This window comes from Capra hircus, unplaced genomic scaffold, assembly GCF_001704415.2.
Source record: "Capra hircus breed San Clemente unplaced genomic scaffold, ASM170441v1, whole genome shotgun sequence".
Lineage (NCBI taxonomy): Eukaryota > Metazoa > Chordata > Mammalia > Artiodactyla > Bovidae > Capra > Capra hircus.
The window spans coordinates 1-24,908 of record NW_017190167.1 but is presented as its reverse complement, the minus strand read 5'-3'; the positions used below and the strand labels follow the sequence as shown (position 1 = coordinate 24,908).

Genomic DNA, 24,908 nt, shown 5'->3' with positions numbered 1-24,908 from the left:
CCAACCTATAGGGTCCTGGGTAGGAAGCTGGGCCATAAGTTCTCTTGTCCCAAGTTATGTAAGTATCACAGAACTTAGATGACATCCTGAAGCATGACCACCAGTAAGCCTAGTCTCATAGAGTAACTCATCTTTTCCTCAAAGGCCTATTCTTTAATGACACTCAGATACTTAATGGGCAAACATCTCACTTAAACAACTACTGTATTTAAAATATACTATCTTCTCTATCCTTTCAAACTGAAGGGCTAGGTTTTTTTTTACACAGCATTAGAATTGACTAGTTTTCTTTTTTTAATTCAGCATCAGAATTTATTGAAGATCTTTTTAAAAGCAGTAGGGAAGAACAACTTGTTTTCATTATAACACTTTTGCTCTTTTTGTAACCCACAGGGTCAACAAGACAGAAATTTAAGTGACCATATGTCAGCTGAAATCCCACATTATTAATTAATTGGAGGAAAAAGTAAGGATAATCAGAGGAAGTAGCATAAAAACATGTTTTAAGAATAATATGAGCCTCTTACAGAGCAATCCACTAGGCAATGAACTGCATTAAGGAACCTGAACTCAGATTTGCACTTGACATTTATCAGCCTGGAAACATCTAATATACAACATGAATGGATTAGAAAATTAAGTGCTGTATGTTAAAAGATAATGGTTATTCCTTGAATTTACCACTAAATTCATAAACTGAATTCAAGTAACACTAATTTCAGGAAGAGGTTTTTTTTTTAATCTTGGCAGAAGATATTATATACAAGTCCAGCATTTACTCATTCCTTGAAAAAATATTTATTTTAAGAAAGGGATTTCTACTTAAAAAGATGGCTTAAGCTGATCACTGTGAGTGAACAGAGAAATAAACTGGGGTCATGTTCACACTGAGACAGATATCCAATAATAGCCTAGGCCCTCTCACACCTCCTATTGGCTTCACACATCAGGGAAGAGGAGACCAAGAAATACCTTGAGGTTTACTGGCGAAAGAAAAAGAAAGAGGCTTGTCATATATTTATATATTTAGCTTTTAAGTAAATGTTCTGATATAAAAATAAGTTACAGACCTATTATATAAAAATTAACTTTTCCCCCAAGTGTCTCTGTCTCCCCAGTTTGCAGATTTGCAGTCAGTGACATGAATACACGTCAGGTTAAAAAAAAACTACAAAATTCTGAAATACGTTAGCAGACAACTGTTCTAAACAGATGAATATAATGGCATCTATTCCACTTAAAGGAATATGAAAGGTGACAGTTCATTTTCTGAGTGAGGCAATGTGGTCCTATCAGTTGAACACTGGCTCAAATATTAAATCTCATCAAATATTCTAAAGGCCACTTTGGCTGTGTGTGTGTGTGTGTGTGTGTGTGCATGCACACTCAGCAGTGTCCACCTCTTTGCAACCCCATGGACTGTATGTAGCCCACCAGGCTTCTCTGCTCACTGACAAATCTAAGTCACCTCAGATCATGTTTTAAATGATTTAAAATGTAATCTAAAACAAAACACAATAGTTTGATAAGTTGTAGGTAGACAAAAGCTTATCATTTAACCTAAAAGCACCATAATACAGCAGCTTTATTATTACCAGGGTTGGATAAACACAGAGGGCAATGAGGCATTTAACTGAATTGCTTGAGAGGAACTTGTGCTTCACAGACATTTCTAAGACAAGAGGAAGCAGCAGTATGAGTGGCCCTGTTCCGTGGCCTGGCATTAAGAGAGTTGCCTGGCCAGCTCTGTGGAGGCCATCCAACTCTGGTACAGCAACATGAACCAGAGGTTTAATGGGTTTCAAATGTTACAAACATATCAGATACGAACACTTTAAATCTGTTTCTGAATGAATGGGGTGGAACTGATGGGAAAAGCTGAGAGCTATGAAATGGAAAAGTTAAGTTTTAGAGGGTAGTGTCTAAGTAATGAAGGAGAGGCATTTAGAAAGCAGTTGACACAAATGCATTAGCTTATACCACTTCAGCCACTAGTTTGACCAAATTACATACAGATTTCAAAAGGGACACTGCCAAATGAATTTAGCTGAAATAGAGGCTGGGGGTGAGTGTGGAGAACACTGTAACTTCTATGGCTTTTTGGACCTCCTCAGAAGCATTCAATAAAATGCCCTTTCACAACAAAAGTAGGGTTAATTTGCTGTTTCCCACAAAACACAGAAATTATATTTTACCTAAAATAATTCAAAATGGATGGTGTTCAAGTCACCTTTACTTGCTTACGCAATGTTTACTCTTTGAGACTATCTTGTTAGATATGCAGCACTAAAGCACAATATAATTTAGCATCATAAAAAAAGAATTATGAAATTGGCAAAAGTTTCAAAGACAGGGTTGATGACGAGGATTTATAGCAATCATTAAATGTATGGCTTTAGATATTTCCAGTAAGACTTTAAGAGTTTGAAGAATGAGATTTGAGGACTCCTTAGTGACTGACAATGTCCCTTTAATAAATACCTAGAAAGCACATGCCGTGAATGTTTCATCATGTTCTAATGGATCAAGTTTTCATTAGTGCCATGGTTTCACCCACCCTACCCCCAAAATATATTTGAGTGTAAGTATCTTACATAATAAACTCCTGCCCCAGTGACTGTTGCTCCTACAATTAAGAAGTATACTAGGCTGCTGCCATCTTTCCCAGAAGCACCTGTAGACGCTAGTGATCTAGAAGGGGGTCCTAGATGATGACACTGCACAACTGTAGGTGAAGATAAGGCCAAGAAAGAAACAAAGGAAAATAGAAAAAGCACTAAGTATTAATGAAGAAACATTCAATATAAAGGCAGGGAAGTGTTTTTGGTTACCCTGTGCTAAAAAGAAAAACAAATGCTGTTCCAGGATTGGAGGAGAATGTATATTTCCTCAAAGTCTGTCACCAGACAGAGCTCACCTAGTTCTTACTCTGATTCAACTCACAGCTGGCAAGAGCTATCTACTTTCCTTGTGCATCTGGAGTTAGGTCAGAGAATGATCATCTAAGTGACTTCAAATAATTTTCATGTCCCCTCCTTTTTTTAACACAGTGATTGAGTAACAAAGATAAGCTCACCCTCTTACCAATGTAGAAAGAACTAAAATTGTAATGTTGTCCAACCATTTGCTCTCAATAAGTAAAATAAACAGCTTCTTTCAATCAAGGGTGTTACTAGGTGTTATCTAAGTTGGTTCACTCAACCTTACATGATCCAGCTTTAGACTGATCTGCTTAGTCACAGTAAACTCTGCCAAGTTAAAAAAAAATGCCCACAGAATAATTCCTCTGTCACCAGCTAAGCTGATCACAGTTCATTTAAGGGGATATTATTGTGGTAGTACTATATAACAGTTTAAAGCACATTTCTCACCTCACACAAACTCCATCCTAAACCTGGAGATACTAGACTTAATTCTATAATTTAGTCTTTGGATGAGGTTCCTGGATAAGTTTTCCTTTCAGGAATGCTGAACTGAAAGTTATTGTTTTTAAATGGTTATTATCCCAAGCCAAGGAAAAATACAATATTTGGCAAATGGGTCAAAATAAAATATTGTGCTAAGGAGCTGCAATGAATTTTGACCTTATTCATAGGTTAGTGCATTATATCCAAGAGAAAACGTACAATTTCATAGATTAGTCAAATCTAAGGAAACGCAGAAGCTTTCAAGTAAAGAGTAAAAAAGACAAGTGCAAAGAGCAAAGATCAACAAGAGATGAAATTTCAGTCATTCCCAAATTGGTTCTCACAGACTATTAGACAGTAGGCACTCTAAAGAAGGCTCTTTGGAAATTCTTCCAAAAAGAGAAAGGAGAATTAGTTGTAAAAGTCTTAAAGCAGAGTAGTACTGAGTCTATTAATGGGAGCTGTTTGGCAGCTTCTTTACACAAGCTGCTTTTCTACTTACATATGCACCAGCTCCTATTGTTGATAAGCCCACAATAAGGACTAATACAGAATTATCGATTTTGCCCCCTGATGGACCAGAGCTAGCCATTTGTCTTGTCATCTGGAGTTCTAGAGGAACATGCCATCGCTGGAACAAGTTGCCTAAGGAACACAATTTATTAAGACACACACACATACAAAAATAAAATAGTTAATACATGTTTATGACTAAACGTCAATGCATTGCACAAGTAAAGACTTAAATGCACATTGGGCTGTGTCATATTCACTGTTAAATGGCCAAGGGGAAAAAAAAACTTAAAACTGTACACACAAATACAACAGATATCAGAATGTACACTCTAAAGTTGTTGGAGTTTTACAAGTATAATTTAATGCTGTCCAGGGAGGAATTTATCGCTTTCAGAATAGGTAATGAAAAACACGGGCAGTTCATCAAATACTTCTCTCTTCACATCTTCACCGTAAATGAAGCAAACATGGAGAGATGACTGAATAGACAGATATAACAAGTTAACTACAGGCTACCTGGGACAAATAGACTCAAACCTTGCACAAATAGACTCCAGCAACACAATCTAACCAGAATAGACTTCAGCCTTGTGGGAAAGGTAATGTGTCCTGGAAGACTGAAATGCTAAATTTCAGAAGAAAACCAGAAACAAAATTAGGTAAATTTATCTCCCACAAAGAACTGAAGAATTTTGGATTATATTTTTTAGAATGACAAAATTTAAAATATCCACTGGCTACTTGGCTCTTAGTCCCCCAAAATAATACAAAGATTATGTTGATGTAGAAACTCGGAATGGCTATTAAGAATCTGAGGATCATAACAATGCTCACACATGGAAATGTCAGAGTTTCATAGTCTTTATCCAGGAGGATGCTAGCATTTTCAAATGAAGGAAGAAGGTCCCAGCACCTTCCCTGCTTGTGACAGTCTTCATGTTGACTACTGACCTAGAACAGGGGTTTGCAAATTTTTTCTGTAAAGAACCAGATAGAAACTATTTTCAGCTTTGCAGGCCACACAGTCTCTGCTATAACTACTTAATTCTGCTGATGTTGTGCCAAAGCAACCACAACATAAAAATAAATGGGTGTGATTGTGTCCCAACAAAACTTTGTTAGTGGACACTGAAATGTGAATTTTAAATAATTTTCAAAAAATCGTCTATTAAAAATTTTCTTGAGCCATCTTAATGTAAAAACCAATTTTAGCTCAAGGGGCATAGGAAAGCATGTGGGTTTGGCCTGTGGGCTGTAGTTTGCCAATCCTGATCTTCAGCAGTGGTTCTAAAACTTGAGTGGGTGGGCATCAGAGTCCCCCAGAGGGTTTATTAAAGCATGGAAGGCCAGACCTACACCACTCCCACCCCAGAGTCTCTGAGCTGGAGGATCTGGGATAGGGCTCAAGAAGTAGCATTTCTAATGAGTTCCCAGGTGATACTGATGCTGCCAGTCTACACTTCGAGAATCACTGGTCTAGAGGCAAGTAGCCATGTTCTGATCTGACCAAGCTTTAAAAGACAAACAGAACAGCGCCGGTAGCTGGTCCATATGTACTTGCACAAATTCAAAATACGGAGCTTTTCCCCAGCTTTCACAATTACAGGGCTCAGAGGGGTATAAACATGTCCAAAACGCAGCTGCATTCTCTTACCTGAAATCCTTGGGAACATGGGCATCCCAGAACTTAGAATTATTAGGTGGTAAGTATATAATGCATATACCATATAGTAAGTAACACCCAGCACAATAAGGGGCAGCAACCCAGTCACATGCATTAATGTTTCTATGACTGATCACAATTAAGAGAATAAACAAAAGATTCTAAGTTAACTTCTCTCCAGTTCAGGTTACAAAAGCTTGACAAATGAGTTCTAAAAACTTGAGTTTTTTAGTCCTATTTTCATTTCTAAGTTATAGATAAGAAACTATGGATCTATATTCTTAGAACTGGAAATGTCTTTTTCTCTACTGTTTTTATTTCTTACCTGTTTTAGAATCTTTCATCACTGAATGAAATAAAATGGCTTATATTTGGGAACAACAACAAATCATGAAAATAAAACCATGGGCAAGGGTTGAGAAGCTTATCTCAAACTGGGCAAGCTTTTGATTTTCAGAGTCCATAAAAATGATGAAGCATCAGAAATAGAAACTGACAAATCTCAGGGCTTAGAAAATGAAACTGGGTAGAAAAAGTCCCACATGGTTAGATACAGTACAATGAATTTAGTTGTCTCTTACCTCCATCCCAAGTTTTTTTTTTAACTGAAAATAAATGTTTTTATAATTCCATTTATTCCTCTAGAAGATCCTAAATCTAAAAACCATAACAACTTTAATATAATAATTTAAGTTCAGCAGTTTTTGCCTCAATTTGCAAAAAAAAAAAGACATTTAAAAGAAAATTGACTTTTAAAAAAAGAAAATGGGTTTACAATTACACTACTGCTTGAAAAGAAATATAACACAATACAGTCATTAACAAACCAACTTTTTATATATCTAGTGACTTTAATTTTGTAAAAGGTGATAATATGTTATGGATATTCATATTTCCCTCCTATTTTCTTTTACCTATAAAATTATTCCCACACCTTTCCTACCACAGCCTCAGAATTTTAGGAAATCTTATATAAAGACGGAAACATGCCTTTTCACTTGTCTTACTAATGTGGGAAAGCCCCTTTACTCCTTGCCTTCTCATTGTACCAATCTACTTATTTTAAATTTTCTGCAGTCAGACCACATGTACCAAAGTAGAGCATTCTTCCTCACACTTATGATTTTTTTAAACTGATCATTTATACATAATATGATCGCCATTTTGGCGATAATTAGACCCTCTACCATGTCATATAATTATCATTTCTTTGTAGTTGTTGGAATAATTAAGATCTAGTTTCTTAGCAAGTCTGATACTATAATACAATATTATAGTCTATATTCATTATATCATGCAAGGATTCAATTCCTGTAGGAGTTTGCGCAATAAATGTTTCATGAATTAATGAATAAGATAAAGAAATAGAAATTCATCCCAGTTCTACTGATAAGGACTGAACATTTTGAAGAAATTTTTGCAAAGAAGTTTTGAATACCACAGGCTAGCGTTAGAATAGTACCTAAATCAACAAATTCACTGCTGTAGGTTTCATAATATCCTATTTTTGCATACACCCAGAAGCCCTTTTCCACAAATACATCCATACAATTGAGGCACCCAGAAATTTCAAGTGGTTAGGAGGTCTAATATTGTCTTGAATCTTGTTTTCTGAACATCAAACTTATTCTTCTGACATGTCTAAAACACAAGATCGGACAAGCCTAGGTGATGTGTCCATTGCAGCTAAATGCCTCTTGCATGAAACACTCCGAAGAAAGGCACCAGAAGAAAAATGATTTTGATGACACACAAAAAATCTAACTGTATTCTGCAAAGTTAAGTCCTTCATAGTACTAGGGTTCAGTCACTGAGAACTTACCATGTACCAGACTGTACAAAGTGCTGAGGACACAAAACTAAATGCGACACAATTTGTGTCCTCGGGTAGTGCCTAGTTTAGGAGGGGAGAATGGCTGTAACTATTCTGAATATCAGAAAAATGGGCTTGACGCAAATCATAAGAGATTCAAGGTTGCTCAGTTTGGCTTTTTAATCTTTAGGTCAGTGGCACAGAAGGGAGTCATTATTCATTCAGAATAGCAGCTTCCAAACTTTCCCTATCATTCGAATTACATCAGCAGCCTTGTTAAATATAAATTCCCACGACTCTCTTCCAAAGATTCTCATTTGGTACAGTTGGGGTTGGCTGGCCCTCTACTTTAACTTATTCGACCAGGCAAGTTTTGGAAACACGAAAGTTACAATATACAGCAACTCCCTTAAAATATTAGCAAACGTCTAGAAGAAAAGGTTGACTTGCTAAAATTTTCTTCTGGAAAGTTCTGTCCCAGCAAAAGGAGTGGGTAAAGGCTTGTCTTTTAAGCGTCAAGAAAGTGTCATTTGGCAGTGTCCAGGAAGTCTGGATCGTTGCCCACAAGGAATTCAGTTTCTTTTTTAAGACAGTGGAAAAGGTTCTGAACAGAGCAAAATGTTCAAACATCTGACCCTCAGGTCAGGGGTCAGTGACGAGTTTGATCACATCAGTAGCACAATGTTTGATAACGAAATAAAAAACTACAGAACAGAAAACATCTATTACCTATTTAACCCATATGCTCCTCAATTCTGAATGCCGACACAAAATGGTTACTATAAATTATCTTCAATCATTTCTGGAAAGAGGCAGAGCATCCAAATATAGTAAATAACCAGATAGTAGCAATTATCGTTTTAAGGCAAAAGGCAACATATAATGCAAATGAACTCTACAATAGTGACAGATATGGATGAGATGTTCCAAAGTAGGTTTAAAGTTTGCTATAATCCTGGCATAGAACTAGTGGGGAGGGAGGGGAAAACAGGAAGGGGAAATGGCCTATCTACAAACATGCCTCTCCCTGATCTATGTAAAAACATATGGTGAACTATGGATACTATGGGCAAAAGAATTCAGATTAAGAGCAATTAGTCATCAAGCCACAAAACAAGGTTGATTCCTAAAACGATAGAATCATTTCTTTTTGAAATTGTAACCCCACCCCCACCCATTGCTAAAGATAATAAGGTTATCCTCTGGTGCTTGGCCAAAGGCCAAATAACTGTATACAAAGAGATGGATGGATCTGTCAAGAAGTCAGAATATACTCTACAGCAGACTGCCTTAAAACAAAGTCATGCAATGGAAAAGAACACTTTTAGTGAGTATATTTCAGTAGTTCTAATATCACCAACCATCTCAAACATCTCTTGAATCAATTCACCTTTGCAAATCCACACTTAATTGATGAGAACGTTTGTTTAGACTTCAGAATGCTGGCAAAAGTTGTGGGTTTTAGGCAAAGTAAGTACACAAAGTTTGAAAGCCCAGTGTGGATGAAAATCGTCAGCTTACCTAAATTTCTGTGTAAATTTCTGTCCAACTTACATACAGCATCCTCAATTCAATGCACAAAACCCATACAGATGACATCATAGACAGGATGTTAGTTTTTCAAACCTAATCTAGTTTTTCAAACTTCTGCAAAGGCAGAAGTGTTAAGTTTCAAGAGCAACACGCCTTAGGACATACCTAAGGTACACCCATCAGGAAACAATTTCTTAAGGGATAGCAACTGGAAAAACTATTCAAATGTACATTTATAAAGCTCTCACAATCTAAGGGAAATATTTTCCACTTTTTAAAAAGCACCCAGCAAGCAGTTCCACGTTGAAAAGGCCTCAAGGCAGTTCTATATTGACACTGCTAATATGAATATCCTTGGGTGACCATTCAAAGATTATTGATGAAAAAAAAAACCAACAAAACCAAGCACCCTGTACTGGTGGATAATTCTTTACCCCCTTGAAGTTGTGCAGGCTGAAAATTGGCAGGTTCAAGACATGTTTAGATAAATTCAAGGATATCTGATGCCCAATGGGCTTAAAGGGGAACCAGATTTATCCTTAACCTTTTGAGATCAAACTTTAGCAAACAGTGTGGAGTTGGGGTGAGAGGATTAGGGACCTAGAGACAGGCAAACTATCCTCTGCTCTACCTATTAATTAGGAATATGACCTTGAGCAAGTAATTTCACCTCTCTGTGCCTCGGTTTATTATCTATAAAATGAGCGGGTTGAATTTTACCATGAAATCCCTTCCAGCTCTAAAATTTGCTAAAACAAGTTCATGGGCGGGGGGCAAATACAATGTGTTCTGCAAACTGTTTCTCTGAAACATTAGGGACCATCAAGAATTACACTGACCAGGCCAACTCAACTCAAATTAATTCTGGGCCAACTCTTTCTGGTGGCTGGCGCACAGCGGACAGACTTCTTACTTGCATTGCACTATTTCTGTTTCCCAAGGGACTCAAATCTGTGAATCTCATCTGGGGTTTGGAAGGTAAGCAGGTTACATGCTCATTTACAGAAAGAAGAACTGAGGCGTAGGGCTTGTGTCTTGCTTCAAGTCTCACAATCAATAAATGACAAAGTCTACTTGACCTCACTGCTCTAAAAAAGCGAACTGGGGGTGGCCAGGAGGTGGCACTGGACAATACAAGACAGCCAGCTCTTCTGTTATCCCTGAACAGCAAACCCTCACAGGAAGAGGCCTCAAGCCGACTACCGGGCTCAGATCCTTTGAAGGTCAGGTCGGCACGGCTTGCGAAACTCACAGTTTGGATCCCGCCAATTCGGAATTCACAGGATCGATCGTGAGTGTGTTTAGTTTTTTTCCCCAGGGATGAGGGTAGGGTGGGGGGAGCCCTGAGCGGCATAGGGAGCCTGTGGAACCCAGGCCCTTCTTCAAGGTGGGGGTTGCCCGGGATGGGTCAGTCACCTGGGAGACGGTTCCTCTGCCTCGGGCCTCGGACGCACACTGTCCGCACCAAGGGCGCCAGCTTCTGCTTCAAAGCACCCGCTGCCAGGCCTCCACACCGGAACATTTCGGCAACCGCTACCCTGGACCTCCTCCTCCTCTCCTTTCTTCTTACGCACGTACCAACGGGTCAAACACCCTGGGCCCTGACCCGCTCCCCCAGCTCCCTTCACACGCACTCTACGCAAGCTCCTCCTCCCAGCCCCGGGTGTGCATTGGACAGCTAAGCCGGCCTGCCAGAGCTGGAGAAGGGGACGCGCGACTGGAGGCTTACTGCGCAGGCGTGGCGCTCGGCGCAGCATTGCAATTGGCCCGCACGGGGAGAAGCTGGGCGCAGGCGTCTAGCTGTCCGAACACTTGGCAAGACCCCAGGCGGAGTTGCTTGCAAGTTTCCAAGGGCTGGGGGCACCGTGTTCCGCTAAGCGAGCTCAGAAAGCTGTCTGAGGAGGGACCGGTGAAGCCGCTTTGCTGGGAGGTGGTGGCCGGTGCTGCCGCTGCGTCGATGGCGGGAACCTGTAACGGCACCTCACAAAGCGTGGCCCCAGCACAGTTTGTTCTTCTGTTTAAGCCACTGATTACTAGGTCCTACGCCTTCCGGATTCTCTGACGGTAGTCCACTTCCAGCTTTTCCGGAGGTCCGGCCGGGGCACCTCGCTATGCAGATTCGGAGGGGACTTCCTTCTTTTACAAGTTGCTGGCGCTTTCCCACCCAGCCCCTGTTTCCTGGGGGAGGAATCATTACGGGCTCTCTTTCCCAAATCTGTCTTGCAGTTCTGTGTCTTAGACGCTGTCCCAGGTGCTGCGGATAGTCTCCTGCTCTTATGGCTTCCGTGCTTGAGAGCAGGATGCTGGCAAAGAGTTCGTGTTTCACAAACTTTCTGTGAGAGAAATCCTAAGCAGGATTTTAAGAATTATGGGAGGAGTAGGATGAGGGACTGAGTGTAAATAGGTGTTTTTGACTCCACCAAATGTAAAAATACAAATGTAAAAATATATTTTTAGCAGTATGCAAAACATACGCCTTTTTCAAAGTTTTGAGTTACATATTTTTAATTGGCATATAATTGGAAATATAATTGCTCTATGATATAAATAAATATAATGAATTTAATAATGAAATATTATAAATAATTAAATACAATAAATTAAATTCATATAAATATAACACTGGAATATAATGTGCTGCAATTATTGCTTTACAGTGTTGTTAGTTTCTGCTGTACAACTTAAATCAGCTCTCTCTATATATATATATCTTCCTGACCTCTTGAGCCTCCCTCCCTACTCTCTTGAGTTACATGTTCATTTAACAAGTATTTATTGAGCACTTGCCACTTGGACTGTGCCATGAAAGGAGCTCTGGGGGATATGAAAAGTATAGGAAGTGGTCACTGTCTAGTTGAGAGATGAGAGATATTGGTCATTTAAATAATAACATCTGATGTAGTGCCAGAGTAAGAGAAAATAGTACGGGATGGAATAGCTAAGGAAGGACTTCATGTAAAAAGTGTTACTTGAGCTCTGTCTTGAAGAATGAATAGTAAAATTAACATAGACAGTGGAGGAGAAGAAATGATGTTTCAGATGGTGAATACTTTGGACCAAAAGTAATATTTTCAGTGGTTAAGCATCATTGAATTTGGATCCAGTCTGCTCCAGGCTGAATCCTGGCTCTGCCACTTGGGGCAAGTCACTTATGCCTCCCTTTCCTCATCTACCAATCCCATAGGGTTGTTGTGAAGATTAAATGAGCTAATATTTGTGAAGTATCTTAGAGGAAGCACCATGTTGTTTAAAATGCTTGGAAGAATAAAACAAAACCCACCACATTTTCATGGGACAATGGCTTGAGTACATACTAAGAAGTAAATAAGGATAGGTGAATGTGGTGGGGCCAGATTCAAACAGGCAAAAAAGTTTGGCCCTAATATTGTAGGTGATGAAGTTATTATTTTTAGTGGAATTAGGGATAGGGAATGAAATTACAATGTCGTTTTAGGAAATTTAACCCAGGAAACAATATTTATTGGGAGAAAATGATTCAGGGTCCCCATACTCATTAAGAATAGATTAATGTCCAGAAGTGCAGGTAATAGTTTTCTTTTAAAGTAGGGCTGTTTGAGGGGGATAAATATTGAAAATAGCAATTCCACAATAAGGTAAAAAATTTCTATTTATTTCATATTTAAAGGCCTTGCAGACATTGACATTTATTGCTATTTCTAAAAGTCAGTAATGAACAAGGATTGATTAAATACAAAGTTAATCCTTGGAGAAGGTGATGGCACCCCACTCCAGTACTCTTGCCTGGAAAATCCCATGGATGGAGGAACCTTATAGGCTGCAGTCCATGGGGTCGCGAAGAGCCGGACATGACTGAGCAACTTCACTTTCACTTTCCACTTTCATGCATTGGAGAAGGAAATGGCAACCTACTCCAGTGTTCTTGCCTGGAGAATTCCAGGGACGGAGGAGCCTGTTGGGCTGCCGTCTGTGGGGTCGCACAGATTTGGACACGACTGAAGCAACTTAGCAGCAGTGAATTTTGGCTGATACTTCCTTTTTTATGAATAACTAAGAAGACAATAAAATAAATGTGAAAAAAAATACAAAGTTAATCCTATCTGGTGGTGAAAGAAACTTTGGAAAACACTCAAAATCTTGACAATCAAGTACCTATGAAAACAATTGAGTGTATTTGAAAGACAGTCATTTAATGATGCAACATTAACACAAAAAAGACATTGTGCAGGGCTTCCCTGGTGGCTCAGTGGTAGAGTCTGCCTGCCAATGCAGCAGACAGGGGTTTGATCCCTGATCCAGGAAGAGCCCACATGCCGGGAGCAACTAAGCCGTGTGCCACAACTGTTGAGCCTGTGCTCTAGAGCCCACGAGCCACAACCACTGAGCCCATGTGCTGCACTGCTGAAGCCCACGTGCCCTAGAGCCGTGCTCTGCAACAAGAGAAGCCACAGCCATAAGAAGCCTGTGCACCACAACTAGAGTGTAGCCCCCACTCACAACAACTAGAGAAAAGCCCAGGAAGCAAGGAAGGTCCAGCACAGCCAAAAATAAATAAAATTATCTTTAAAAAGGCATTGTACAGCATAGTTATTCATACTTTGGCAATAAGTGCAATGAGGTACTTTTCTTGGTCTCTTAATAAAAAATGATATTTTATCATTTTGGTGGGGGGCAAAAACAATGTACACATATGAGTAACTCCAAAAATACAAGTGAAAGTTCCTCAAAATCTCACTCCACAGACTTTTTATCAGGGCATGGGCCCATTTTGATATACCACATTCCCAGAAATCAATGTTTCTACCTTACAAATATAATGAGAGCTCTCAGACTCAGTGACAAGTTTTTGCTGGAAGCATGCGTCTAAATAATCTTATGTGGATGTAATATTTTTTATATCTCTCAGAAAGATAGCATTAATTATGGCTATAATTAGCAAAACTTACTTTCACTCTTACCTCCTGGATATATCTGTGTGTGTGTGCACGTGCACGTGCATCCTCAGTTGTGTCTGACTCTTTGTGACCCCATGGACTGCACCCCATTAGGCTTTTCTGTCCATGGGATTTTCCAGGCAAGAATACTGGAATGGGTTGCCATTTCTTTCTCCAGGGGATCTTCCTGACCCAGGGATGGATGCCAGGTCTCCTGCATTGGCAGGTGGATTCTTTTACCACTGTACCACCTGGGAAGCCTAGTTAATAGTTATCTCTCTCTCTTTTTTAAAATAGCTACTCTTCTGTAGATAATGATCACCAGGAGCATTAGCTTCAAATACAGAGGAGAATTATCTGGCAAGCTATTTAGACATCAACCAATCAAAAACAAAATATAGTGAGGATTGCTATTCACACTATACAATGATAATAGATATTCATAATGATGACCTTGGATTAGTCAATGAAGAATAAGTCTTTCTCGAAATGGTTTTAACATTGAATAGTATAATCTAGGGTTTTAGAAATGGGTGACCTACATATGTGCTAAAAGAGTTAGCTATAAATATATCTGCTAACTCAGCTTAAAAAGTTTACTAACTAGAAGACTCCATTTTCCCAGCCATTTTGAGTAACGTGGAAATGGCTGAGCAGTCACATTCCAATTTGCTTACAGATCTGTCACTGATGCTCTGAATTGTTTTCCTTATGATGGGAATGGATTTAGTCCTGTTGTCTCTTCTGCAGCTCAACCTCACACCCAAATAAGATGATAACTCACGTGTGCTGCTGGAATCCCTGACCTTGATGGCATTAGCAAATAACTCGAAAGTCGGTGCTCTTGGTATGTGTCATTAATACCTCAGCATATGAAATCTTTAGGAGGAGGGATAAAGTCTTAAAAGGAAATGTAAATGGGCACATTTTATTGTATGTAAGTTGTACCTCAGTAGAGTTGATTTCAAACAAATTCTGAACCTGCAAATCACTTTTGACAGAAGGAATTGGTCTTGACCGAGATGTGTAGTGCTTATTAAGCCTTGGGAAGCTGTCCCCTAATACCGTAAGAAAAGTTCTGTTCATTTATCATCTTCCAAGCATAATCTAGGCTTCTGGCAAATTAGACCCAACCACTTTGTTCTACATTCAGCTGCAGAGGGGTGAACGCTCCTAGGGGTTTCCACTTCCTTTTGAAACTCCACCATTCTGCAAGGATTTGTGATTGTATGGAGAGCCCAGAAGTGCAAGACACTGTGAGGTTTACGCCATGTCTCAGGATCCCTCCACCTGGACCTGTCACGGTTAGCCCCGGAAACAAAGTCCCCTTTTGCTGAAGCTGCCAGCACTAGCTTCCCCCTTCTCTTAGCCCACACACCGGCCCTCTGCCGCGGCGGGCCTTCCCCATTGGCCAGCCAAACACAACCGACTGCAGCAGCCAATGGGAGCCACTCTCCTGAACATTCAGAGGATGGGTGCTCGTGGTGTGATGAGGGGCGGTTGGCGCCTGGCACGCGCCCCCCTACATCTGGCAAGTCTGTGACAGAAACAGTAACTCGCCCTACACACGCACACCCGTGCCCCTGCCTTCCTCCTCTCAGCTGCGCGGGCCCCACAACCCATGGTGTGTCTTGGCAGCGCCCTCCCCGGCTCCCTGGGGCGCGCGAGCGCACCTGCTTTCTCAGTAAGACAGAGCATCCCTTTATCTTAAGGCTTGGGAGGGGGCCGCGGAGGCGGGGCGCAGCTGCCCGCCGCAGGAGAGGTGAAAGAGGTGTCTCCGCCCCACATCCCACTCCCGCCGAGTAGTGTCGCTCCAGGGCCAAAGTGCTCTAGAGACGCCCGAAGATGCAGCTTTCTTTGTCCTCCCCAGTTGTGCTCCCAGCCCGCTGACCCCGAGCGCTCTGAGAAAGTGGGAGTGGGGAGCCCGAAAGCTATAAAATAAATGGGTGCAAGGAAAAAGGAAGACCATCCCGAGCTGGCGTGTGCGGATCTCCCCACCCACCCTATCCTCCTTAGGCTTCTTCCCTCCGGTGTGTCCCTAGGGTCCCGGCAGGGGAGGGTTTATGCAAAGGCGCGGTGGCGGCAGAGGCGGCCTGGGGAGCGCCGTAGGATCCCAAGCCCGAGGGCACAGGCCCAAGGAGAAGGTTTGCCGGCTCTCCTCCATCTCTCCTCCCCTCCCTGGCTTTTGTGTCGCTGCCTCTGAGCTGCTAGGAGGGTGCGCTGGAGGAGGGGGGCTGGGGTGAGAAGCACCCCCTTCACGCGCGCGCGCGCGCACACACGTTGCCGGCGCACGCATACACGCGCGGGTACACACTCACAGACACGTACGCACACACATACACACGCACAAAGCTCGCTCGCCTCGAGCGCACTAACGTGGCCGTTTTCTTTGTGCGGAGCCCTCGAGGGGGGTTGGGGCCCCGGTCTGGTCCGGGGGAGATGGCGCAGCCCATCCTGGGCCATGGGAATCTGCAGCCCGCCTCGGCCGCTGGCCTGGCCTCCCTGGAGCTGGACTCGTCGCTGGACCAGTACGTGCAGATTCGCATCTTCAAAATCATCGTGATCGGGGACTCCAACGTGGGCAAAACCTGCCTGACCTTCCGCTTCTGCGGGGGTACCTTCCCGGACAAGACTGAAGCCACCATCGGCGTTGACTTCAGGGAGAAGACGGTGGAAATCGAGGGCGAGAAGATCAAGGTGATTCAGACGGTCAGGTCCAGAAAGGGAGGGATCTGGGAGGGGGTCTTGCCAGAGGTATCTCTCATGTGGTTGTAAATGTCCAGCGTGTGGCTGTGTCGCCGCTTGCTGAGCCCAAGACCCTCCGCAAGTCCTCATCCCCTTTCGCCTCTCTCAGTGGCCCAATTCCCACCTCAACCCCCCCACTTTTTTTTTTGAGGGCTGGAGGGAGTGGTTGCATTCATGCCCTTTGCCCTTGCCTGACAGCTCCTGCCAGGAAAAGCCGGTTCAAACCCATCCTCGACCCTGAGCCGGGAGCAGCGGCACCTGTGGGCAGAGGGAGGTATGAGGGATCTCCGTCCTGGTCTGTGGAATGGATCCCAAAGCACTTCACATATCTTGAGGTCTCTTCTACCTCCTGAGTGCTAATAGGTTACACAAACCTGCTTTGGCTAAGCCCTCAGGCCTTGGCAGTGGGCAGGCGGGGTGGTGGGGGGAGGATGGAAATCCATAGAGAATGAAAAGTGCTGTATTTTAAATTAAAATGTATAGTTGAGATTAGGGCTGGTTTGGAATAGGAGTGGTGTGCAGTGGTTCTGGCACAAAGCCATTAGCCCCTTTAAAGAAATTGTCATAGGGTTACCTGCCGGCACTTCATACAGATAAAACTAGTTCTTTTGGAACAGCACCCCTCAAATGATAGCTTCTTTATTTGTCTGGTGTACCTAATGCCTGTTACTCATTCTGTTGGTATTGTCTTCAGTGGGCCTTTGTAAAGATGCAGAGCAACTTGTTTGAGGCCTAAGGAAAGTGTCTTGGTGCCCCCATCTCATTAGTTTGTCAATAAGTACAGATATTCTTGTCTGACCATTTGTGCTCACTTTCAGATCAGAAAAGGCAGAAACTCAAGAGGACAGGAATATTTCAATGTGCAGAAGATGGGGGGAGGGAGGACCTGGCAAGGGCAGCTTCATGTGCTGGGGGAGCAGAGGGGGCAGGGTTATGGGCAGCAAAGACACCTCAAAAGGCACTGGGCACTAAAGACCAACTCCTCTAGAGCCACAGCTGGCCTTTTCTCAAGCCTGTGGTCAGACACTGTCAGGTGAAGTTAACCCTCCCTTTCCATTGGGCAAACAGCCCAAATGACCACTCTTCTGAGTGATGTAGAGAGAAGGGCTGAGTAACTGGGGAGGGTGATGAAATGCTCTAAACTGTACAAGATTCCTGACTCCTTCGTTATTAAAATGAACAGGTTTTAAAATGGCTTCAGAGACTGGTCCAAGGCACTTGATGTCAGGAAGATGGGGAGCTCAGTACCGATAAGGGAGTGCTCTTGAGAACAACTGACCCCAGGATCAGGAACATAGGGTACTGTTTGGAAATAGTGATCTTTTTTGCCCCTCTCATTTTGCCAGGCGGTGGTGGGGGCGGGGGGCAGGGGGGCATTGCTACATTTCCTTTTAAATGTCAAAGTAGGTATCTGTCTCCATCCTTTCCTAGGGCTCTTATTTCAATGTCTGTTTGGCTAGGACTTCTATAATGTAAGGTTGTAAGGCTGGAATTTCTAAAACATGCCTTTTAAAATCCAAAATAGAAATATACTTATGGATGTGTTCTTAAACCCTCAAGACCTTTTGAATTTAATGCTATCGCTTGTTTAACATCATGTCACATTGAGCCAAAGAGTCATTTACATTTAAGAGAGGGGGAAAGAAGTCAACTTGAAATTTAGATGAAAGAAAAAGGAAATGTTTGGGAGTCTAGGAAAGGAGAAGAGGGGGAGAGGAGAGGAGGAAGCCAGAAAGTGGAAGGTGAAAACGAGTGGAAGAGGGTCACTGCCCAATGGCCTTGGGGAAAATTTTGCAAAGATTCCCTCCCTTCTAACATCCAGTACTTAGTCAAACTGGATTTTACAGTGTCCACCAAAGATTCTGGACCTTTTCCCAGAGGGCAGAGCCTGTGACAGTGTGACTCACAAGAGATGGAGCCCAGCACAGCACCACGTGCACATAAGTGCTTAATACAGGCTTTTTTGGGAAGATGATATTTTCAAGAGGACGAAATCTTGTGACACTGCTCATGGGCGAGCCCTCTGAGTACAGATTCGGAAGGGGCTCAGGGTAGGGTGTGGGAGCAGCAGGATGGGGGCCCTGCCTCCAGCAAGGCTGCTGCAAGCCCAGAGCCCAAGCTGGCAGGTGAGACCGGCGTGTCTTTGAGGAGATGGCAGAGCACAGCAGCTAGCACAGGCACTCCAGGGGAGGCAGTTTTGCCCCATACTCTGGCTGGCCTGAAATGTCTCAAGGAACGAGTACCAAACCCATGCTAGGAGGTGACTGTCAAAGGCTTCTCTTTTGGGGAGAGAGAGAAAAGTCCCCAAACTGAGGCAGCCCTAGACCACAGGTTCAGCAGGAGAAGGCTGTCAGGCTCTAAAATGGCAGTACTGGGACTTCCCTGGTGGTCCAATGGTTAAGACTCTTCTCGCAATGCAGGGGGCCCAGGCTCAGTCCCTGGTGGGGGAACTAAGATCCTGCATAGCATAAGGCATGGCCAAAAAACAAACAAACTACAACACCAAACAAAATGCCAGTGCCATCTGTAGGGCCTTGAAGCCCCATTTGGTGTCGGCAATCTATGTGTCTGCCACCCCCTCACGACATTTATAATCCAGTATTTCCTGATTCACAAGAACATCAAAAAAAGCCTTCAGCGAGTCAGCAATAATCATAATAACAACAACAGCAACTTCTATTTATTGAAGAAACAAAGAGCCCAGGCTAGGCACTTTCCATGCACTATCTTATTTGATCTTCTCAGCAGCCCCATGAAATTAGGACTATTATTACTGTTCTTGTTTTATAGATAAGGAGACCAAAGTTAGAGAGATGAAATAATTTGCCCCAAGGCACGTGGATCTGAGCTTCGGTCTTCAACCCTGGAGCCCCAGCACTGCGCCATCTCACTGTCCTGCCTTCCCTGAGATAGGGCCAGCATTCAGCCTCAATTCAGAGCCCACGCGTTTTGTCACTGCTCTCTCCTCCAGTCGGGCAATATCTGGCTGGGAGGGATTGTGCACAGGGGGAGGTGGCATGCCAGGCAGCCAGCCTTATGGGATCCCGGGGGCCCAGGGTTTCAGCCCCTGGACTCATGAGCCTTCAAGAATGCCCCCTTCAGCTGCACTGCAGACGTTGTGCTGAGTAACTAGGTTTTCCTTTCTGTCCCTGGACTGTCTTACCTTGAGTGTAAGAATCAGAGAATATTCAGAGATGGAAGAGACCTTAGAGCATCTCTAGTCCAACTTCCTTGTTTTACAGAGAGGAAACTTAGACTGAGAGAGGGAAAGTGACTTGCCCAAGATCACCCAGGGCCCGGCCTACAACTCAGGTCTCCTAATTCCCTTGTTGGTGCTCTTTCCACACACTGTGCTGCCTGGCTTAGAAGAGTCTGTAAATCCCCACACTGGGCCAGCCCTGTGGTCCATCCAATCCACAAAGTTACCTGGGACAGGGATACAGCGAGACATCATAGGGAAAACTGACAGGCCTTCTTGACATCAGCCTAGGAAGGATGGAGGCCTCCCCCAACCCCCAAGGGAAGGGTGGAACTTCCTTGAAAGAACATTAAGTGTCTGTCATCTTACAGGTTTAGCTAAATCATATCGCGCCTGTCTCAGTCTCAAAGCATTGGAAAATGCCGAACAGGACTGGGTGTTTGGGGGTGGGGAGGTAGTAGAAGGGAGGCTCAGTTCTAATTTTTGAGCCCCTCTTTGTAGATTTTCATGGAAGCATCTTCTGTCCAGTTGGGTTCCTCCTACACGCCAGGCACACCCTCTGCCCTAGCCTCTGGACCAGGCATCCTGCGGTCAGCCGTGGCTGGGGGCAGGTGTCACTCAAGACTGTGGATTTCTCTTCCTTTGCACTCACTTGGAAAAACACCCTCATGTGTGTTACATTACTGAGTGGATGGAGGCTGAACTAACTGTTCCCTCAGAAGCTGCCTGCAGTCAGAATGACATCATGTCTTCCTTAGGGCTTCTGAGCTTCCATCTTCTGCCAGTTAGCTTAATGGTTAATTAGCCATTAGTTTGGTTGTTTTTCTGTCTCCACTGCTGCTTCTCTTGCTGTGTGTGAGTTTCTCTTTGTCTCTCCGTCCTCCTTTGCCATTCTCTGTGTCAGCCTGGCGTGTGAAGCTGGTTGTATCTTACAGGCAGATGGGATGGTCCAGCTTAGCAGCAGCAGCAGCTCACTGAAGAAAGACTTGTCTTAAACTTTCCCCATGACCCCCTCGGGCATCCTCCAAAGGTTACAGATATATACTTTTTCCCTTTCTCCATTTCTACCCTCCCCCACCTGCCTCCAACAGAAGGATATTCATACCTCATACCTCATGTGTAGAAAGATACCAGATATCTTCTCTAGGGAGAAGAAATACCTGAGTCACCTAAGAGCATGTGCAGGGGGTGAGGGACTTGCTCAGGCAGCTGTAGCCCCAGGAAAATGGTTTACAAGGCTAGAGGTATCTTTGGCAGTTCCCCTGTGCCCCTTGATGCTCCTCCAGTGTCCCTGTCACTTTGGGCCCGACCCCAGCCACCAGGACATGTTGCTGGCCTTCCTCTCTCTTCCCCCTCCTCACTGGTTGCCTCTGCCTTGGCTCTAGCTCATCATCAAGAAGCCAAGCTAAAAAAAAAAGAAGCAGCAGCAGCCAAGCTATCTCATCTTGCTTTCCAAGATGAGAACCAATGGATTAAAGGAGCAATGCTACTAGGACAGGGCTTATGGGCCCCCTGAGACAATGGCAACAACTAATATTTGCAGAACACTTTGTATTGTGCAAAGATCTTTCTTGCATGTAATTTCCTTTGCCTAGTCATTGACTCAGTTAGTGAAAGGAGGGACTGGAACCCGTGTCTCCCAATTCCATATCCACTGCTGCATTTCCAAAGGTGCCCGCTCAATGAGCTGTCTGGCCAGACTTGGTGGTGGCGGTTTCGGGCCAGGGATGAAGGGGGACTGTATTGGGCAGTGTGTCCTATACTTATGAGGATGCTAATCCTCATAGCATCCCTACAGGATTGCTGTGTTTATCCTTAGTCTCCAGAGGAGGACACTGAAGATAAAGTAACTTGCCTGAGGACACCTAACTAGTAGGATGTGATTGGGCTGGGATTTGCACCCTTGTTTGTTTGACTCCACTAAACCCCACTGGTCCTTGGAGAGAAAAAAAAAAAGGGTCCTGGGGGCATGTGTGTGGCTTAGGGGCAGGCGCCAGCGCTGGCCACCGTGTGGATGCTGTGCCCACGGTGGGAGAGGGGGACTGAGTGAGGGAATGCCAGCTGCCAAAGGGGGAGGAGCTGCTTTCACTGTCCAACAGAGGCCGGGGGTTTATGAGGGTGCCGAGAAGGACTGGGACACCAAACCCTGAAACAAAACAAGGTCATTCCTGTTTCAGAGAGCCTGACTGTCGAACTCTCCCTTTGTGATGGCTTTTGAAGCCACAGCACCGGTTCTTGTGATTTTCTGCTGTGAGCAGTCTGCTTCCTGGCTCCCCTCTCACCACAGAGAGAAGTTGAAATTCCAAGCCCCCCAAATCAAAGGTTCAAGTCTCCACAGGCTTGGGTGGCATGCATCATTCTGAAGCCCTACCTTAGAAAAGCCAAACAGCCAACCTACTCAGCCCCAAACACCTCACACACTCCCACCCGTGTTCCTGCTAGTGGCAGGTATTTTTAGAGTCCTGAGCTCATGGTGTTAAAGCATCTGCTACACGCCTGAGAGCTGGTAGGGATTCAGCCTTATTCAGAGGCAAGAGTTATGACTACCAGAGGGTAGGGATGGGGAAACCAGGAGCCAAGTGGTAAGGATATTCTCTGGCGATACTTGCCCTCTTTCCACTGACCTCCATTCCTCTCCCGGCCTGCTCTCCTCTGTCTTCCTGCTCAGAGCACCAGAGAGGTGGAAGAAATGAGAATCCCTTCTGTCTCTGCTTGCCAAAGCAAATCAGCCTTTGAGGACTTACGTTTTTCTGGGTAACCAAAGTCGAATGTTGTCTCTGAAATCCTTGGCAGATACCTAGGATGTCAGATGGATTGTAGTTTTGGTGACTCAGGCCAATACTGCTTTTTGATCAAGACGACAATATTAATGACAAGCGTGATGATGAGGGACCTGACGCAGAAAAAGACTGCTTACAGTCCATCTGGAGGGATGCCAAGAACACTGATGAATCGACTAGAGAACAAGCATGCGCGTGTGCTCAGTCACTTCAGCCATGTCCGACTCTGTGATCCCACAGATTGCACCCTGCCAGGCTCCTCTGTCCATGGAATCCTCCAGGCAAGAATACTGGAATGTGTTGTCTTTTCCTTCTCCAGGGGATCTTCCCGACCCAGGGACTGAACCCAATCAAGCCTCCTGCATTCTTTACCACTGAGCCATCTGGGAAGCCCAGAGAACAAATAAATATATTCTAAATGATGTGGTAGAGACTCAAAGTACAATAAACATTCCTAAGGAAAGAGAACTGAAAAATTGGAGAAGGTTTTAGGAAGAAGGTGGAATATGAGCTGAGCCTGGAAGAATGGGTGGGATTTGGATAGAGCAGTTTGGGGGCATCCACTTATATAGGGGAGGGTGGACTAGTAGGACCAAAGGTACAAAGGACAGAATGAACCAGGTGTAGCTGAGTAGCTGGAAACTAGGTTGGGTGGGGTCGAATTACGGCAGACAGAAATGTTTCTATTTTGATGCCATATGCAATAGAGGGCTGTTGGAATTGGCTGAAGAGGAGGACGACACGCTGATACAAGCAGGGATTTAGGAAGGCTGATTTGAAAGCAGTATGCAAGAGCCACCGGGGTGAAGGCATCTAGAATCCAAAAGCTTTTGCTGTCGTCCAGAAGTGAGGAGAGGAGAATCTGACCAAAATACATGGAAATCTGAATAGAAGAAGGTGATGACTTGAAGATCGTGCCAAAGGAACATGGCACCCATCTCCATAAAGGAGATGAAGGAAAGCCTGGATGATGAAAATTGATGCTCAGAATGATGACTCTAGTGCCCTGTAAGGTGTTTATCCAGCAAAAAGATTTAATTGTATTTACTAGATTATACTTAAAGTGAAGTGAAGTCGCTCAGTCGTGTCTGACTGTTTGCGACCCGTGGACTATAGCCCACGAAGCTCCTCCGTCCATGGGATTCTCCAGGCAAGAATACTGGAGTGGGTTGCCATTTCCTTCTCCAGAGGATCTTCCCGACCCAGGGATCGAACCCAGGTTTCCCACATTGCAGGCAGACACTTTAAGCTCTGCACCACCAGGGAAGCCCTCAGATTATACTTACTGACTGCTAATTCCAAATAAAGGCTATACTTCATTTTAAGAACCGTAGTAGTCAATTAGTGACTATAACCACATTCTCTTTCATAACTTAGAATTGTACACGGCCTTGGGACAATTGTTCTCAGCATGATTTCCCTTGTCCAAGACTTTGGATATATAAAGGAAACTAGATTGGGCTGAATGTGTGTAGACTCTGGAGCATCCCCTGGGAACTATATGTATGTTGCTAATTGTCCTTTATCCCAAAAGCTAAGATGCAGAAGAAAATTCCAATGAGCTAATTTACCTTTTACATAAGAAAGAAGTGAATTTAAAATAAATTGAGCCACAAAGTGAGATTTTAACACTGACTTTATTTTCTTTAAACAGTCATACAAAAAAAATTTTAAACCCCAAAGTGATGTATGCTTACAGTAGAAAATTTGGAAAATACAAAAAAGGAAATAAATATCACCTAAAATCCCACTGTTCATAAATAACCATTAATATTATAGTTTTGTACACTTCTGATCTTTCCTATGCATGTGTCTATGTTTAATTTTTTTTTAATATTGGGACTATAGTGTACAAAATACTTTGTATCCTCCTTTTTAAGCTCGTGTTTTGTGAGCATTTTTGCACCATTTAATTCTTTTTTTTTTTTTTTGGCTATGCTGTGCAGCTTGTGAGATCTTAGTTCCCTGACCAGGAATCAAACCTGGGGGCTTGGCAGTGAAAGAGCACAGTCCTCACCACTGGACTGCCAGGGAATTCCCACACACAATTTATTCTTTGCAAAGAGTATTCTAATGGCTGCAAAATAGCCCACTGTGTAGATGGGTTTCCCTTGTGGCTCAGCTGGTGAAGAGCCCACCTATATAGATGCACACATGCCTTTTAGCTGTTTATCTCCTGGTGAACATTTAGGTTATTTCCTGTTTTGTAAAAATTGATTAAGATCTTTGTACAGAATTTTGACCACATCTCTCTCTTTTTGCTTCCCCCTCTAGTTTTATTGAGATGTAATTGATGTACATCACTGTATAAGGTTAAGGTATACAGCATAATAGTTTAG

At 43.4% G+C, this 24,908-nt stretch overlaps 2 protein-coding genes across 3 annotated transcripts in view; one reads left to right on the top strand and one right to left on the bottom strand.

Moving 5' to 3' along the window:
• The window catches only part of AIFM1 (apoptosis inducing factor, mitochondria associated 1), a 28,353-nt gene extending 17,668 nt beyond the window's left edge, over window positions 1-10,685 (bottom strand). The window contains exons 1-2 of one of the 2 annotated variants that reach the window (XM_005700378.2): window positions 10,349-10,685; window positions 3,910-4,052 (exon numbers count right to left, since the gene is read on the bottom strand). In XM_005700378.2, the coding sequence (XP_005700435.1) occupies window positions 3,910-4,052; window positions 10,349-10,454 (249 nt within the window). In that variant the 5' untranslated portion in view covers window positions 10,455-10,685. Of the gene's footprint in view, window positions 1-2,594; window positions 2,726-3,909; window positions 4,053-10,348 lie in introns of both variants that reach the window. The other variant, XM_005700379.2, reaches the window with a different exon arrangement.
• Window positions 10,686-15,691: 5,006 nt separating this feature from the next.
• Window positions 15,692-16,542, top strand: RAB33A (RAB33A, member RAS oncogene family; the record flags this gene model as incomplete). The annotated part of the gene is given in 1 exon segment (XM_018045195.1): window positions 15,692-16,542. A coding segment is annotated over 1 exon segment (258 nt), but the record flags the coding sequence as incomplete, so codon positions are not given.
• Between the last annotated feature and the right edge of the window lie 8,366 nt (window positions 16,543-24,908).